The 19053-nt window shown below is 38.2% G+C and overlaps 1 protein-coding gene across 1 annotated transcript in view; it reads right to left on the minus strand.

Annotated features, from left to right (window-relative positions):
- The window catches only part of LOC149167107 (E3 ubiquitin-protein ligase RKP), an 89172-nt gene that overhangs the window by 47848 nt on the left and 22271 nt on the right, over nt 1-19053 (minus strand). Inside the window, exon 3 of the mRNA XM_089432869.1 lies at nt 10187-11002. Coding sequence (XP_089288995.1) covers nt 10187-11002 — 816 coding nt within the window. The remainder of the gene's footprint in view (nt 1-10186; nt 11003-19053) is intronic.

Consider the following 19053-nt stretch of genomic DNA (forward strand, 5'->3'; position numbering starts at 1 on the left):
AAAACGCTAGAATCATTTTTTATCTGCACTCATTCACTACGAAAGAAGTCGAAATATCTTGAAGGCAAGAAGGCATTATCATCATCTTCAAAAGCTATAAGGCAAGCTCCCAATCATTGCAGCAAAGATGTTAAAATTGGCAACTAGGGCCAAACTCCATGTGGATCACCTCATTTATGGCTTTTGATATTTTTCCTAGATTCCTCTCATCGAGAAGTGTAGGATTGGTCTAAAGATCTTATTTATGGAGATATGAATTTATTTTGATTATGGACAAATTGTCAAGGTCGGCCAGCAAACTTATGTAGGCTCATAAGCCCAACAGTCACGTCTATTCATCCTCAACGTTTGCATATAAATACAAGGAGCATTCTCCTCATTTGGAACAATTGATTCACTCATCTTCCCTCTCTCTCCTACATATAAAAGGAGCGTCTCTCTCTCTCTCACGCGTGTGGCTAAAAGGAAGACGTCCTAGGGCAAGGAAGACACAAAAAGAAGGACGCTAGGGCAACAGGTCATCTCTTTGACCAGTGTTGACCTTCTAGAAGTGCAGATTGGGTGTGGTTGCTTCTCCTAGGCAAGCCACAATTTTTGGCACGAAAATCGAGGTGATCTGACCTTTGGTTTGACCAGTGTTGACTGCCCTAGTTTAGGGCTGCAGTTGACTTCAGAAATCTGCAAATTGACTGAAGTTTTGGGGTTGTTCAAGGGTTGTTTCTTTAGGCTGTTCGAGAACAAGTTGACTGGAAATTGACCAAGTATTTTTGAGGTCAATTTCAACTAGTTTGACCAATTTTGACTTTGCCGATCTAGGGTTTGCTGCTGCTGATATAAAATTACAGAATTCGGATTTTGTACTATTTCTCTCTGCTGAACTATTGAAGATAAAAGAAGATTTGATCAAAGGATTTCCCTGCAATGGGGTTTGTCCCTGACTAGCCACCACATCTTGTGTCTCTTGTCTTGGCTTGTTTTATGTTGATCATTTAATGTTCTATCTGCACTTTACTTAATGTATATGTGATTGCTATGGCTAATAAGAAGAAAAATAAGTAAATTGCTCTAAGCATAGAACATACCATAATTTAACAAAGCATCCCCTCCTTATCCTTGAAGAAGATCATCCGAGGAAGCATCAAAACATCCTCATCAATCACCATCAACAAAAGAAGCTAGATCTAAAGGCGTTGACATCATAAAAGGAGCAATCTCCTTTATTGAAGAAGGGCTTTTTGTTTGGAAGAAGATCATCCAAAAGGGGGCACTAATACATCTTCTTCAACCACCATCAAAGCAATCAAGTTGAAGATTTCACCTCTCAAGTAAGTATCTTTCATTCTATAGTCAAATTTCGCAAAATGACTTCGTTTTGTAAGGAGATCTATAAGCTGGTTGGGTCATCGAACTTCCTTGCATGGAAAAGGAGGATGGACATAGTCCTCGAAGAAAGTGAAGTCATTGAACATATCAATGGAAAGGTCTCCTCTGAATATATGGAAAGGGATCAAAGGTCTCAAAGGATTCTTATGAAATCAATTAAAGATCCCACATCCCTATATAGAAGGATTGGAGACATCTAAGAGATATATGATAAACTAGTAGAACTATTCTCTGAAGATGTGATAAAGAAAAGGCATATCACTTAAATTTGATCTACACAAAATGAAGGCATCAAAGGATGAAGGGATATCTTCATAAGATAATCATCATTGTTCTACATGCACTAAATGATGAACAAGGTAACAAATGTCTACGAGGATAAGAAGGTTATCCCATTCAACAACTTGTGGTTTCTATGCAAGATGGAAGAAGACAAGTTGAGGGCAAAAAGTATTCAGACATTTGCCGAAAGAAAAGAAGATCATAGCTAAGAATCAATGCTATACAAGAAAGATTGTCCTAAGCTTAAGAAGGGCAATCACATGGAAGATAGAGAAGAATTCCATTTCACTGAAGAAGTGGAGGAAGCTGAAAGAAGGAAGTCCAAGGAAGAAGACAAGCATTAGAAGTAAGAGTTTGTGACATCACCATATGAAACATGAAAGATGTTTGATAGTCAAATATGAAGGATATAGCTCTTGAGAACCTCATTGGAAACTGAAGGAAAGGAAGAAGTCATCTCAGACAAGTCTCATCATACATCAAGTCAAAAGGAAACATTTGTTGGATAGAAATATGCAAGATCCTCAAGATTCTCTAATGGAATCCTCATCGGAGGATTCACTAATCTAGAGTGGAAGCAAGTGTTTCATCAGGAACTCCAACATGTAGAATTCATGGAATGATGGTATGATGGCATATGAAGCAGATCAAGGAGTTGAAGATCTTTTCAATCAGAGAAGTTATTGAAAGAAGCATAGATGACATAAAAGTAAATGAGGTATGTATGCTTGTATTAATTATTATAAAGTCATGTTGTATGGTTGCAGGGAACATGGATCACAGCTCTATCTTGAGAAGCATGATCAAAGGTTAGGAATATCCTATGAAAAGATGTCGGAAGGCATGGGTCGCACTAGATGAAATCAACATAATATGTCCTCATATGAAGTATGAGGTGGTTGACTGCAATTGAGGAACTCTGACTGGAAGCTCTTGGGAATGGAATAAAATGGGTGAAGAAGGAAGAGATCATGAGATATGCAACCATGGTAAAGGAAATCAACATCCGGATTGCCAAAGAAGACTTGACTAGGAAATCTCTCAGGAAGATATGAAGACTCTGATGGAAATCTGGAAAAGATGGAGACCCTTGACAATGGATATCTTTGGGAGATATATCAACATGTATGCAAGATGTTGATGCAACCTGGAAGATGTCATGATGAAAGACCATCACAAAGGTAATTTTGATTTAAATGTTCATTTCTTATTTTTTAACAAATATCTGCATGGGCTTATGCAGGACTGCCAAAGGGAAGAACTGCGGCTGACTTTCAAGAGGACCATATAGAAAGATGTAAGATCCTTCCAAAAAATATGGCATGAAGAAGGCAACATGACATTAAGCAAGACCAAATGAAGACTAATAGATCACTTTATGATGAAAGGAATAATGACACGACTAACCCATGGATGAAAGTGATGGATGGTCTGTGCCCTGTGAAGAAGCCACAAAAGATGAAGACTCCTTGACAAAGAAATTCATGAAATCGAAGGAAGAAGCTCTTCAAGCAACTGGTTGAGGAGTTGTTGTAGGTCCCTAATTAAGAGGGGACCTTGAAACAAGCTTCTTACTTGGAAGAATCTTGGAAATTCCTAAGCCAAGAGGAAGCTTAGGTACATTCCTACTGTCGGAATGAGTACATTCCTTTATTGGAAATGGTATGTCCTCCCTAATTGAGAGGGAGAAATAGACATATCATTTTGGTCTTCACCTGGGAAGACAAAACGGAGGATTGGGTAATCATCTAGCATTTGATACTCTTTGAGGATGAGATAGGGCATCCAAGATAAGAGTAGTCATGGACCGATATTCTTTGAGGACTGGCTATCCAAGATAAGAATAGTCCAAAGAAGGTCATACTCTGTGAACACCCAAGTGAAGTATGTACCTTGAGAGACAATGATTATTGTGTCTATGAATCATTGGTCTTGCCAGCATTGTGCTCTGATCATATGGATAGAATTGTTAGCCAAGGCCTTGCTATGTGACAATGTTGGTTGATATGATGCTAGACATATCGGTTACTAATCTGACTCCTCTTATGAGAAATTCTTTAGATTGAGAATGACCAAGTACCATTATGAACACCTCCCTAATTAAGAGGGAGTGTTGTAAAATGTAACTAGGTTCAATTTTCATAATGACAAGTAATTATGATCTTTGTAAATGATGAAAAGAAGAGCTAAGTTGCACGAAACAAGGAAACGGGTACGAGTTTCCGAAATGGGAAGCGATACAAAACGTGATCTCCCCAAATTTTGGAAACGGGGAAACACGAATATATATATATATATATATATATATATGTGTGTGTGTGTGCAATCAGAAAGCATAAATGATACATTATAATTTATTACACTTAAACATTAAGATTTAATTTACATCACATTTATTCATGAATGATCACATAATGAAAATAAAAATATCGGAATATCCAAAAGCAACCTTTATTATATATCCAAATCTCAAAATCAGCGTTTATTTATATTAATATATGAAGCTGCAAGTAGAATAAAGACTATAAGGTTGCAAGAGAGATATCCAAATCAGGATTTTCTGCATCCACATCCCATTCTTTAGAAGGACCACTGTTGTATTGGGAGTCTCCTCCTGCATAGTCGAACGACCTTAGTGCTCTTGATTAAATACAAGTTTCATACCCTAGTACCCTACATGATCTTGATTATTGGGAGTTTCCCCTGCATAGAGGGCTTGGTTCTCTTGATTAAATACAAGTTTCAGACCCTAGTACATGATAAAATCCAATGGAAACATTGCAATCCCCCCAATCCTGAAATCCTGAAAAACAGATAAGTCTGCTGGATTTTGAGTGAGATCTAAAATTCTACTTTCTCCATATGAAATCCAATGAGGGCGAAACCACTCTCAAACATCTTGAGTCATTTCATGGTAATGTTAAAAATTTAAGTAAAAGGATGAAAATGAAAAATAAAGGAGAATATCACTTTTACTTTAAGAATTTAACATTACCATGAACTGCATATCAACACTAGGGCAAAAATTCACTTTTATAACTTTAGACACGCATCTAGAAGCAACTAGAAGTCACTAACATACCCTAAAAATAAATTAAAAAAACAAATTAAGTAGATAAAACAAACAAACAAACAAACAAAAACAAGTTAATGAGGAAACGTGGGTTGTACGGCCGTGAAACGCGTTTCCGGCCGTACTGCCTCGTTCCCCTTTCGGGAAACATGGCAGTACGGCCGGAAACACGTTTCACGGCTGTACCAAACGTGTTTTCGTGTTTCGTACCAATTTCCGTACGGAAACGAACCTCTGTACCACGTTTCCTGCAACATAGAAGAAGAGAGTAAAATTATCTTTGTAATGCCTTGCTTCATGGGTTTCATGGGAAAGAGATTTTATTTAGATGGCTCCCATTGAGAGCCTTAGGATTTGTCATTAAAGTCAAAGAGTCAATTTCATGTATGAAGAACCCTTCTTGGGGATATAACAATGTATATGATTCTATGAAAATGTCTAGAAGCCCTCCAATGACAAGCACTAGTTTTGCTCTTCAAGCCAGCCTCAAAACAGAAAGGAGCTCATGTTGGCTCACCTTATAAGGAGACACATCTATTTGAAATGTAAAGTCGGCTTATATTGATGGGCAAATGATTATATATAGGCGTGTAGGCAATCCGCATTTACAGAGTTCATAATTTGGATTCCTCCGTGATTTTCGGATGTTAACTACAGTTAACAAGTTCGGATCTCCACAGGGAGTCAAGTTCAGATGTCACTGAGATTTCGGGCGTATAGTAATAGTAAGAAGTGCAAGTTATCTTTGAGATTCGGATGTCTGTTTCGGATGTCTGTTTTAGAATAGAAGTTTCAGTGTTCTAAACAAAGAAACACAATTCAGTGAAGTTCTGTTCTCCTATATAATTCGGATCACAGTGGTAGTGACAAGGAAAGGAACAACAATTTGGATTTCAGAAGGAGAATCTCAGTGCCATAGTAGTAGATTATAGGTTGGTCAAGAAACCACAGTTCGGAGGTATATGGAGACCATAGTTTGGTGCTCTGCAGGAGCTATTTTTCAGTGATGTATCATTGCGTTTTTGTTGCTACAGTGGTCATATTTTGGTGACATTACTTTAACATGTTCCGCCATGTCTAGTATATATATACAGTTTGTTGAAGAGGAAGAGGAGTCAAGAAGAAGAATAGAGAACTAGTGTCTTGATCTTGGAGTGGCATATAGATTAAGGGTCTTGGTCTTGGTATTCGTCAATTGGAATCTCTATAAGAAGAATTTGTGTGGGTTTTCCTCTCAAAAGGTGAGAGGTTTTAGCCCTGGCTCATAGCCTACAAGTTGTGTCTCTTGTCTATTTATGTTCATGCATTGGTTACTGTTTGATGAAGAACACTAATAATCTAACAAGAAGAAGATCCTAATCTAAAGAAGTAAAAAATGTTCACAAGCAGTCACTAATAGAAGAGAAATCACCTAAAATGCCAATGCCCTAGATTTCTCAACACACTATTGTCATCCTTTCCTTCCATGAGGAAACATTAGATGCTCCATCTAAACAATGATTTGCTCTCAGTCCTTGGTATGACATCCTCCTTGTCCAAAGAACTACTCTTCACAAATATGATCTTTGTTCTTCACAAATTTGATCTCTTTGGTACTAGTCTTCATGTTGTTCTCTGCTCCAATACCATGTAGATTTTCCACGAAATCCTACAACTGCTATGATGAAAAATCTAAAACTAGTTTCTTTTCACCAAGACACAAAATTTCTCCACAATAGATAAGGAGTAGAATAAGAATGCAAAGATAAAGAACACGATCACACGATTAACACACTTTTTTCTAAGAAAACCCTCTCCTTGCTGTAGAATTTTATTGAGAGAATAAATAGATCAAATACAAAGCAATTTGTCTATTGATAACAAAGATGTTCTCCTATTGATCTAGCCTAGACTTGCCTGCAAACCCTTTGATCACAGCTCCTACTGCCTTGCATAGCCTCCACCCTATTTCCTAGTGCAAGAAATCTCCTATTTCCTAGCGCAAATTGGGCCCCTATTCTTTAAGAATTTCCTCCTGAATCCTAGCGCAAACCTGCAAGAAAGTCGCTCTCTCAATTCTGCATATATGCTCCTCCTTGATACGCAATCTCGACTCTCAACAAGCTCTTCTCACACAAACTCGTGCAACCAATAATGATACAAATACATGCCTTCATCCACTTTTAAGCTATTCAATCCATGCTATATCTCGCAAGTACAACTTTAGAACAAAAGTTGAGTTCGACTTGTGAAATAAATCAACTACTATTGTAACACATCGTTGCTTCAATCAACACTGAAGCTCTCCAACTCGTCCTCTTCTAAATTAGAAGAGCCTGTTAGAAGTTCGTTTAACTATCCCTCCAACTCTACACATGAATGAACTAACTCCATGAACTCATCCTATCACCACGAACTCATCCATGCTAAAGGAAGCATTGGTCGTGGTCTTTCTTGACTAAGGCGCGAGTCAAGAAGACCTTCCACGCTACCATTTTTACCAACATTAATGCATCATGATTCACCCATTTGGAGTTAGTAATGCATGGAATCCAATAGAGATCTCTAGAGGCATCATTAGAATTGAAAACTAAACCCTAAGAGCTATAAAAGGGTGCTAATTAGCAATTTGGTGTTCGATATCAACATAGTCACCAAGTGGAGAACAAAGATCACAAAGCAAAGTGGAGAAAGAGCATTTTGTAGGCAACCATAGCAAACCATAGTGTCTCAAAGCTCCACGGTGAGCTTCATAATCTCTGTATTTTGCCTTGTAGTCCCATTTAATTAAGAAGAAAGGCATAGTCCTTCATTTCTTGTCAGGTTTTCTTACATTGGGTCTCCCAGGGTAAATATTGCATTACAGTTCTCCATTGTGTCTTTACTGTTGTAGTTTTGTTCTTATTTCATTGTAGCTAAAGAGTTTGTATAGTGTGTTTATTTTACCAATTAAAGCACTAAAACTACAAAAAGAATAATTGTGCAGTCAAGCAACAACTCACTATAGCAGTTACAAATCTAACATCAAGTGGAGAAAGAGCATTTTGTAGGCCACTATAGCAAACCATAGTGTCTCAAAGCTCCACGGTGAGCTTCATAATCTCTATATTTTGCCTTGTAGTCCCATTTGATTTAGAAGAAAGGCATAGTCCTTCATTTCGTGTCAGGTTTTCTCACATTGGGTCTCCCAGGGTAAATATTGTCTTACAGTTCCCCATTGTACCTTTACTGTTGAAGTTTTGTTCTTATTTCAATGTAGCTAAAGTGTTTGTATAGTGTGTTTATTTTACCAATTAAATCACTAAAACTACAAAAAGAATAATTGTGCAGTCAAGCATCAGCTCACTATAGCATTTACAAGACTAACATCTGTTATTGGTGAGCCAACCATTGATAGCCACAACAGTGTATAGATCAGATCCATATAAACGTTTTAGTTTATACAGATAAATATCACTACAACTTAGGAACTACAAATTACAAAACACTATAAGGGTAAAATGAATTTTAGTTACAAGTAATTGAATGTTTTCTTGATTTTGTAGCGTTTAATGTAAATCACTTCTCAACAGTATAAAGCACAGAATTTTCAAATATACTGTGACCAAACGTATTCACATTTTTCTGCCATATTCCAATATTTTTGGCCAAGTTAGAACAGCGTAACATGCACAATAAATGAGGACGTGTTTCTATAATAATTTTAGATGATTCTAACTGTAGTGATAACCAAAAATAAAATATGATTCAAGAATTTTACAATATATTACTATATAGAAACTGCGCAAAACTAATTATGTAGGTATGACTCAGCTAACTGCACAAAAGCATTAATAATAATATTATATATTAATATAAACACATGATTTTAAACTTATAACTTTTACATAATTAATTATATATAAATTTTGTATTAAACTTCTTTGCGCCTAGACAAAATTTTATTAAATTACATTTCTGTCGAATTCAAACATAAACCCAAACCAGGTAACCTAGGGTATAGTAGTAAGTCAACTCTAGTGGCTCAGTTAATATTCTGGACTATTGGGCATTTTCCTGTTATAAATAGTTTCCAAGTTCAGCAACTAGCAGTAGAATATCACTGCTCATCTGTTTTAACAGCGACTACAGTTGAGCTTTTGTAATTCTGTAAGACCTACTGGACTGGCACATGTTGGGAGGCCCAAAAGAGATGATGGAGAAACTATGATTCAGAACCTTTATCCTGAGTATCCCTGTCAGATTTTGTATATATGTACCTTTCTGCCCAATCTGGATCCTGTTAATATATATATCTGATTTCGAATTCTGGGGCAGATTTGAGGGAGTGGAGGGCTCGGCGGCTGGGGAACCCTAGCCGCTTCTGCCCTCTGGTTCATGCCTTTGCCATTTTGATGTCTTGGCTTCGAGGTGCTGTCATCGTCGGTTTTATGCAGGTGCTCATCAGTTTGGCGTGCTTGGGTGATGGGAGCTTCTTTGCGGTTGTTTGCGCTTTGCTCACTGGGGTTCCTTTCTCCTCACCTTGCTTTCTCTGCCACCGCCGCCAGTACTCCTTCTCAGGTATCATCCTCACTTCTGCTTGCCACAGTGTTGTCAATGGTCGGGTTAGGGTTGTTGACCTGCCGGTTGTGGACTTTCAGAGCAGTTTGAGCCCTGTTGGTATTTCTCTGTGGACTGCGCAGAGTCCGTTCTGGCTCTTGGGGCTTTCAGCCCAGTTATTGTATGCCCTTTCAGACCTGCTTTATGGTTCTGTGGTTTCTTTTCGCAGGTTTTATGGTTTGACCTTTGTGGTCTAGTTGTAATTTCTGTTGGTTCTCTTCTGGGGGAACTGGTTTTTTGAGCTCTGTGCTCGGTTTTTTCTCTTTGCTCTGTGGCATTTTTCATCGAATGTGTTCAACATATACAGAATGTTATTTTGTCTTCTATCTTGTATGGAATAAAATTACTGTTTTTTTCTCAGGAAAAAAATATATCTGATTTTCTTAGCAAAAATAATGTTTCGTATGACCCACTTCTATTTGATGTTAAAAGGGTTTAAACTTTAAATAGATCCAATAGTTAACTTTTGGAGAAAAAAATGTTTCCTGAGGACTGCTTTTTCATTCTATAGTTTCCCTTGAGCCTCAATGACAATAACAAATGGACAATAGCTTTAGAAAGCCGCAGATAATAATGGGAAACTAACAAGAACAGAGATGGAACTTTAAGAGTATGAATGCATGTTTGCAACTCAGGTTCACAAAGACTATCACCCAAAAATACACGTAAGATGCATATGTAAACGTATCAGAAGTTATTAGTAAGGGAATCCACTTTCTAAAATAATTTAATAAATATTGAAAAGTAAAGAGAGATCCATAAAATCAGGCAACTGAACCCTGAACCTCATGACATATTCATAGGAGTTGATTGAGAATCCAAGCACACCTTAGGTAAAAGAGAAATTGCAACCCATTACTATCTTCATACCTGCTTAAAATTTGGAGCCAGACCCAAATGATAGAGCAACACCATTGTATCAAATAATTCTTCTTCCCTCAAGGCACCAGATAACACTTGAGTCGACCTTGATCCAGCATTTTTCTGCTGTTGGATTGGTTGATATCTCTGCTCACTTGAACTGGGTTTATCTACTATCTCATTACTGTAGCTACTTGATGTACATTCTGTGCTAACATTTGTTGGCCTTTCTGGAATAGCATTGCCATGACTGCTGGAACACCTGTTGACAAATTTCACAAGATTCTTCCCACTGCTCGAAAGAGATGCGGCTGCACCTGAACAGCAACAGGGTTTTTGCCTTGTAGAATGTGTGACATTACTCTCTTCAACATCCATGTCACCTTCATTCCATGTGATTTCTTCAAAATCTTCACTGGCAATAGGATGAGTTTTAAGAAGATGACTAAAAGCCCCACCCAGTCTAGAAAAGTCAATACGATGTGAATTTGCTTTTAGAAATAAGCCTACAGGAAAAGTTTGTTTTCCCCCCCGGTGAAGAAATCCTGCCCCAGTATCTATTTTTTGTCTTGGTCCCTTCATCATTTCACATGTATCATCCATACCAAAACCTTCAGACAAGAAACGCAGTAGTATTGTGTATGCAGAAACAAGAACTGAGTTATTTGAAAGACCAGGTGGAGGCATGTTACGATCTGCTCCTCTGTTCTTCCAAACAAGATTCTGTAAAAATGACGTGAACACTGAACCTGCTGATTGTGATGGGCTGGATGAGGGACTGAAGTTTATCAAAAGCCGACAGAGTTCCCATTGCATCTCCTCAACCTGAGAATGTAACAAGATCCTTTGATCAGCCATATTAAAACTCAATAAACAACTTCTTAACTTGAGAATATAGCTAGAGCTTGCAATTAATCTTGTTAAAAACTCAATAATCAAATAGTAGTAAGAATCCCATGATTATATATCATGCAACACAGCATAGTTAAAGCTCAAAGTAGCATATTCAAGTGTTTGATTTCAAATTGAGAACATTGTATTTATTTTGAACAGTAGATAGTACTCAACTTTACCAAAAAAAAAATTAGATACAAATCCAATAATATGGCAACAATCATTTGGACATCAAAATAGGCAAAAAAATTGTAAACCTATATTTGCTAGAAAATCAGAAAGGCAGAAAGATTTTCTTATGTTAATAATTACTTGTGATATTCTTGTAGTTTAATTATCTTCTATTTATGTTCTTCTTTTATCTTATAGTTCTATCAAGCAATCTTTGATAATTACTTGTGATTTTCTTGTAGTTTTATTATCTTCTCTTTATGTTCTTCTTTTTTCTTAGTTTCATCAAGCAATCATCAAAACAAAACATGAAGATCAACGACACCAGATGTAGGCACTCAGCTAGGGCTAAAACCCCTCTCTAGGGGAAAACCCAGTCAAACTCTTCCACTAATCAAATTGAGATAGACCAAGACCTTAGACCTAACCAAAAGACCTTCCTCCTCCACCAAGTCAGCCTTCCAATATGATTCAGCAAACTTCAGTAGTCCCTTCTTGTCCAGCAACTAAAGCCTAGCAACAACCCAAAATTTCGACCCCCAACTATTCCAGAATTTCAGCCTAGCAACAATCCAGAATTTCAACCCCCGGCTACTCCAGAATTTCGACATAGCAACTTTGCACGTGTGAGACAAGGAGAGAGAAAATACGACTTCCTTTTGCCTGACAAAGTCCTCCTTCTTCTTTGCTAAGGTTTTCTTCCTCTTCCTTGAACTTCGCACCCTTTTTCTGCCTCCAGCAACTACAAATCAAACTTCTTGAGTTGATTCTTCAAATGAGGTCGAATTGTTGCCTTTATATAGTGTTTGTGTGAGGTCGAATTCCCTTGATGAGGTCGACTTGTCCTTCTTTGAGGCCGACTTGGTGGAGGAGGCCTAAATGACTTATTTTATACAAAAATAAATTTCTTTCTTGACTCAAGAAGCCCAAGAAGGGTCTTTTACATTATGACATGGACAAGGACACTTGACATAAACCCTAGAAGCCTACAATGGAGGCTTTGACCTAAGAACCATTGACCCAAGCATGAAACCCATGCTTTAATAAGTCAATTTCTTTTATAATAAAATTTATTTTTCTTTCTTTTGACAAATACATTACATCATGACTCAAATACAATTATGAAGACCAATACTAGTTACATTTTTCAACACTCTCTCTTAACTAAGGTATTCATAATTACATATATACAGAGGTACATGGAAGATCTCAAAATGATATACTCTATGAAGAGTTCACAGCACATGCAGTGCTACAGATTAGATACCTTATCAGAGTACTCTAATCGGTTGGGACTAAGGTGTGTTCCAAGCTTCAGCCTCTATAAGTACCATCAGGCTTCCACTCTAACACCAACCCAAGGTTGTAGGTGCGTATCCAAGGTCAGAGCTCTATGACCAACGCCACCTTCCCTATTTTGGGATCTAGACATCAACACATAGGCCGACCAGATGTCCTCCCAAGCATCTTGTTGCCACAAGATGATTCATCTCTCCTTATCAACTAAATCAGATATATATCCACCACTCCAAGCATGCTTCAAATGTTCAATATTTTTACGGAGATATCCTGCACAATCACAACCCCAATCAATGATAAACCTTCGATTTCATCCCGATGCTACTTATATCATCATCATGTTATCCAAATACAACTTTTCGAAAGCTTTTCTTCTTTTTTCACTTCTTTAGTAGCACCAAATACAGCTTCAGTTTTTCTCAAGTCCTTTTCACGAACATCCATTTGTAGTTCTTTTATTCATTCTTCGGTTTCATTCTTTCTTCAAGGTACTCATTATGACTGTCATAATATGCCCTCCGTCTCAACTAGGGAGATGTACCTTTACTTTTAGCCAAGCTCTCTCTCAACTAGGGAGATGTACCTTTACTTCTATCCAAGCTCCCTCTCAACTTAGGGAGAACAACAACATCGGATATATTTCATTCTCTCTCATGTCATCAAGGTCATCTTGATCATCATCATTCTTATAGCTTCCTTCATCATGCTCATCATTATTGTCATCTTCAATTATGAACATCCTTAACATTTTGAAGACTATGTACCTGCAAAAGCAAGTACAACCAAATACACATATACAGAAACATGAAGTCAACTATATCAAAATCATGTTATTACAATTGAAGCATCAAATGTTGAATTTCCACAACCTTGGGTCTAGGTTAGGGTCTTAAAATCACCGACGCTACCAAACCAAGAATCTCAACCATAAACTACTTTGCACAGCGTAAATGTAAAGCAGTAAATCACATATGCACAAATATAGACAACTTTTTGATATTTCAACCCAACTTCTTTATATTAATCCAACTAATATAATACAACAGTCTAGGGCCCTCGTACCAAGGATAATGGCCCTCAATCATCCACTAGTACAAGATACTCTAACCATATGGTTATAGCATCCTCTATCAGCTCCTCTCAGTCGTACCCTGTACTTGCCCGATCCTTCAACACCCAATCAGCAGCTCCTGCCTCTATCAATGCTCCAAGTCCATCTGGCCACTGAACCTCGGCTGTCAATCTGGTCTCTAGTTGTGCCTTAGTCCATCAAGGGCACAACACATCGAGACTCCTGTCAATTTGTTCACAACTCCACTTGTGAACAATCTGCCCACGGCTACTCCTTAGTGACTCAAGGACTTCCGCCCACTATGGTCTTCCTGCACTGCTCCAATGAAGACCAACATAAGGCACAGAGGGCTGCCACCTATCACTGCAAGATGTCCATCTCCCACAATGAACACGAGCTAGTAGGACTGCCCACATCTGCTATAGAAGCCCTTCACACACAAGTCCCGGGCTCCACAAACTACTCCTGGTTGATCAGACCCTTGAGCTCAATAATCGCCTCTCTCGCAACTACCTTTGTCCATCAAGGTGTTGCTCACCGGACTCCAACTTGGACACTAACACGCTATCCTTCAGCAGACCATAAGTGCCCAATCACATCCACAATTGGTTCACTCTCACGGTGCCCTCCAACAATACACGAGGGACCAAATCCACGTTGTAACATCTGCACCTAGTTAGGGCATCCCGACACTTAGGAGACCCTTACACGTGGCTACCCATAGACTCCACCAATATACCCTTTGCTCTGCAATAGAGAAGTTATTGCACAAATCTGGGCATCAACAACTTGTCCCCTCCTAGGACACTCCTTGTTTCTATCCTCTTGCCTTCCAATCTAATGTGCTTGTTGTCCCGATCCACAAGGTTTTTCGGTTCGATCACCAGTTCGATTCTGATAACGTTGGGACTCTCTATTTCTCATATTTCTTGTTGATACTAGATAATGATTATGTTAAAACATAAAATGCATTCCCTTCTCAATAGGACTTGCAAACTTTTACAACTGTGTTGAAAACCACTACAAAACACTTTGGTTTTGTAAAGAGAATAGATTCACATTTCAAATTAAGAAGGTGATTGAATAGTAATTTATTCAAACATTCAGTGCCCAATCCAATTCACTACTAGTACTATCTAATGGTGGAAGCACTAGACTTGAATTACTCCTAGAAACCCATGTACAATATGTAAAAGTTGAGATCACTCGAAAAATGAAAAGAAGAAGAGGAATAACCACAAGGATCAACCCTTTGAAATGTTACATTTCTTGTTTCCTTCATATGGAAGCTTTGCTTGATGTAATGTTGTCACTAAAAGTACAATATTAAATCACCATAAACCTATATGTAGTATTATTATTTTTTTATATGCTTTCCTAACATATACACCTCTGTGGCATATCTATGTGTGGTCCCTCATCACTATTTTATCCATTTGCTTCTCCTATGATATGTCCCAACTTTTGAGCCATTCTTTTTGCATTCATGGATCCCAAGTTACTTTCTTATTTGTAGTGCTTCTTTGTTGATTTGATTAGGCATCCTTTCGCTGCACATTCCTTCCCCTTTCTTTCGATATAACAATAACCTCCATATTACTTTCCAAGAAGGCATCAATATACACTATCTAATAATCCCCTCCGAAGATATCCCAGATTGAGAGGAATGAGATGTGTGGTAAGAAGTTAATTGTTTATTGCAATTCTACTAACCGTCAAGGTCATCGAGAAAAACCTATTGATGAAGTTCTAGGTGCTCAAGAGAATAGTGGGGCCAATAGTCGAACTATGTTGTGAGCAAAACCTCCTTGAGAACCTAGTTAAGACAAGTCAACTAGCTACAAAGTTTAGAATAAGTGCAAGGTCACACCAATCTAGAATTTTGTCTCATGGGACTTTGCACGTTGCTTAGGGTCATCTACCACCAAGATCAAGGGAAAGAAAGAAGTTATAAGCCTAATAGGTTTTGCCTTGGGTGGAAAGTATAAAATTGTTGTCCTAAATCCCAACACTTCCATCAGGAAAAGAGTTAGACACCTCTAATATGTCCTAGTATGGAAAGTAAGTGGTGAGAGATCTATACAACGAGCCCTTACCATGATCTCATAGAACACAAAGCAACAAAAGTTAAGGTTCTCTTCTGACTCAATGTCCTGCACGTAACAAACCTAATAGAGCATCTCCAATCTTGAAATGTGAAGATCTATGTCAATCTAGTGTCAAGTGAACAAATTCAATTGGCCCAATGGAATCCTAAGGCTTTGTACCTAGTACTTTTGAGTCTAATAATAAGGCCATCCCTCAACTGCATCAAATAATCAAAATAGAAAGTCATCCTCAGACTAAGGTCCCTAGGAGGGGCACTCCAAGTGACTTGTATGCACTCTTTATGATATCCTTTCTCATCACCTTGTTCAACACCTCCCTGGAGGGTAAGCGGTGACCAAGAGCATCCAAAAGGAGGGAAGGCGATCAATATAATGGCAGCAAATTGGAGCATAGATGCCTCAAAAAACCATGTCACCATCAAAGTAAGCACCTGACAAAAGCATGACCAATCTCCTTGAAGGAAGTGTCGAGAAAGGGTTACAACTCTCTTACCAAAAATGAGTTACCTAAAAATCATATCCTCGAGAGAAAAGAGACCAATCTAAAGGTAAATTGGATCAGCACCAAACTCTAACTGAATAATGACCTATGAAACTACCCACTTACAATGAATAATGCATATTGCAGAATCAGCAATTGGATTTGTTACCCCTCATATAGCATAAGGATTACACATGTAATTTCATCACGCATTATAGGAATTTGAAGCGAGCTTCATGAGGATTGTACTTCAATTGGGTTGTTGGAGTACTTTGGAGTGGGGGAGATTCATTTCTCCTTTGTGATTGATTGTCATGGGTTAGTTCTCTCTTCATGGTCTAGCATAGTAATGAATAGCTAATGGTAATGCTTGCTACTTCATGTGATTTATATTGGCATCATAGTGTTGCGATTTATACATTGCTCATCATGTCTCATTGGTGTTACTCCTTGCACATATTTATGAAGGCTTTAGCAAACCCCCCCCCAACAACCAAAAGGGGTTGGACCCTGTTAATAATTTGATGATGTTATGGTTCTTGTACATTAGCATATTATGGTTGTGGCTTGGTGGTTGGAGGCCTCCTAGTGTAAATGCCCTAGGGAATACTAGCGTATTTCACACATGTTCCACCTCATTAAAACATATACTCTAACCTTTTGTGAAACATTCACCCTAGGCACATATATGGCTACTTTTCACACTTGGCTGTGTTTATCATGGGGATTGAAGCTTGATTCAGTGAAGCATTCATCTGCTAGGAACGTATGTTGGGACACCTGTGACCTCACATCTTCATCCATTACTTTATTACTTAATGAAGGGGGGGAACCTGCACCAAATACAAAACAGAGATCAAGTTGTTCCAGCCCACATTAACCTTTGGTAATATCAAGTATTTATATGCCTGTTCAAGGTGCCTTTTGTTTGATGTTTTCTGTGGCTGAGACAGATGTTCTGAAGTTCAGACTTTCACTGTAAAAACTAGTACGCAGATCAGGTTACATGCAGACCAAATTTGGTTATAGACAATATTTTTTTTTAAATCTAGGATAATCCGTAACTGGTGAGAGTTATCCTGAACAGAACCAGGACCAAATCTAACTGGCTGCCACTATAAACCTAGGCTACGTGCAACAGCCTGCAAGCCGCACAATAGCAGGAAACTTATGCCTCAACAAGATCCGAGACGTCTGCTATGGGGTCACCTACTCTTCTAGCCAAGACACAACAGGTCATATATATACTCAATGAGATTTGAACCCTCATCTTGTGGGTTTCACCCAGCGAAGCTTACCGTTAAACCCCATATCACTGTACGGTTATAGACAATATTACATGCTAAAGCAAGAATCATTTTAGGATCCTGTCCTAGTCCTCAAGAATTATGAACCCAATTTGCAGAATTGTTATAAAAAGTGCTAGCATAAATACCAAGATATCAACTAGTTCTTTGTCTCAAGGATCAAAAATGCTTGGTGGAAGAAACCCCTTTTAAGGTCAAAATCAATCACAACGTACCAAAGTTTGAAAGGAAGATCAATGCAAAATCACTTGAAGAATGGTCCAATTCCATCCAAATATACTTTGACGTTGAATATCTCAACAATGTCCAGAATACCAAGTTCATGATCATGAAAATGTCACTCACTACTAAAGCTTGGTGGGAAACAGTATTCCATAGGGACGCACCCCCACATTTTTCAGGCCCCAGGGACAAGCGATACTCAAGTTAGTGTTTCCCCATGTCCCCTTGTTAAGTTTTCCTTAACCCCAGCAAACAGCCAAAATATTTCCTAGTAATTCCTTGCAGTAAATTAAATTATACACCAGATTACTGAATAAAACGCATAGCTGGGATTTTAACTGGTAAATAAAATAAAAATCAGACGAAGCAAAATGAGCCAATTTCACACACACAGAAATTCCGGCCCTTCAAATTTGTTGTTCAATAAATAAATATCTCAACATACAAGGGCTCCCTTACCAGGAAAATGATCCTCTGAGTAAAAATACAAACTACAGCAACTACAGAACCTTTTTGGGCACCAGTACAAGCCATACAGTCTCTAAAAAATCCTCCTGAGCACCCACATGACCTGTTGTCTTCTTCCCTGCGTAGCCTCTATGGCCTATCACATGTAGGGTTGTAACTTGTCATATATTGTTTACACCCTAGCCATCACTCATCCAACTAGTCAGCTCACTTGTGCAGCATGTGTGGCACCTGCAGGCTGCAACACGTGTGCATCTTTCTCCTGTCCTCACATGGCACATGTGGGCCTGCAAACTGCTGCACAGCCCTAACACATGCCCTATCCTGTTGTATAGACTCTGCTGCTGCTACTGATCCACAGTACGGCCCTGATGGAAATGATTCCTTGCCACAGAAAAATCACTCTTGCATTCTTCCTCCAGCACCTGCACACTTGGATAAAAGTCCTCATCCACCCAATCACTACGATCCTCGCAATCTCACAATATCTTGTGCTCACAGTTGTTGTATCTTCCTCCTTCACCTAGCCATGATTTTATAAGCTTAGAGTTGTTGACCGAATCAATTACCCTAATCTCCAATGTGATTGACAGTGAATATTAGATCCCACCTCACTTGAGATCAATGGCTAGGATTCATCTAATTCACTAATGCAAATAGCCTTCACGTTTCATTAAATTAAACTCTTTTCTTTTAAATACACTTTAACTAATCCTTTAAATAAAGTAGATTTGTTAAGGTTGAATGCAAATAACCTTTGCATTTCATTATATTAAACTCACTTTTCTTAAAAAGACACTTTGGATGACTTCCACACATCTAGACACATACACCCATGCAGAAGTACCTATTCG

The sequence above is a fragment of the Pinus tabuliformis genome, chromosome 5_1 (genome assembly GCF_031772625.1).
Source record: "Pinus tabuliformis cultivar Carrire ecotype Pingquan chromosome 5_1, CPIR1, whole genome shotgun sequence".
Classification (NCBI taxonomy): Eukaryota; Viridiplantae; Streptophyta; class Pinopsida; order Pinales; family Pinaceae; genus Pinus; species Pinus tabuliformis.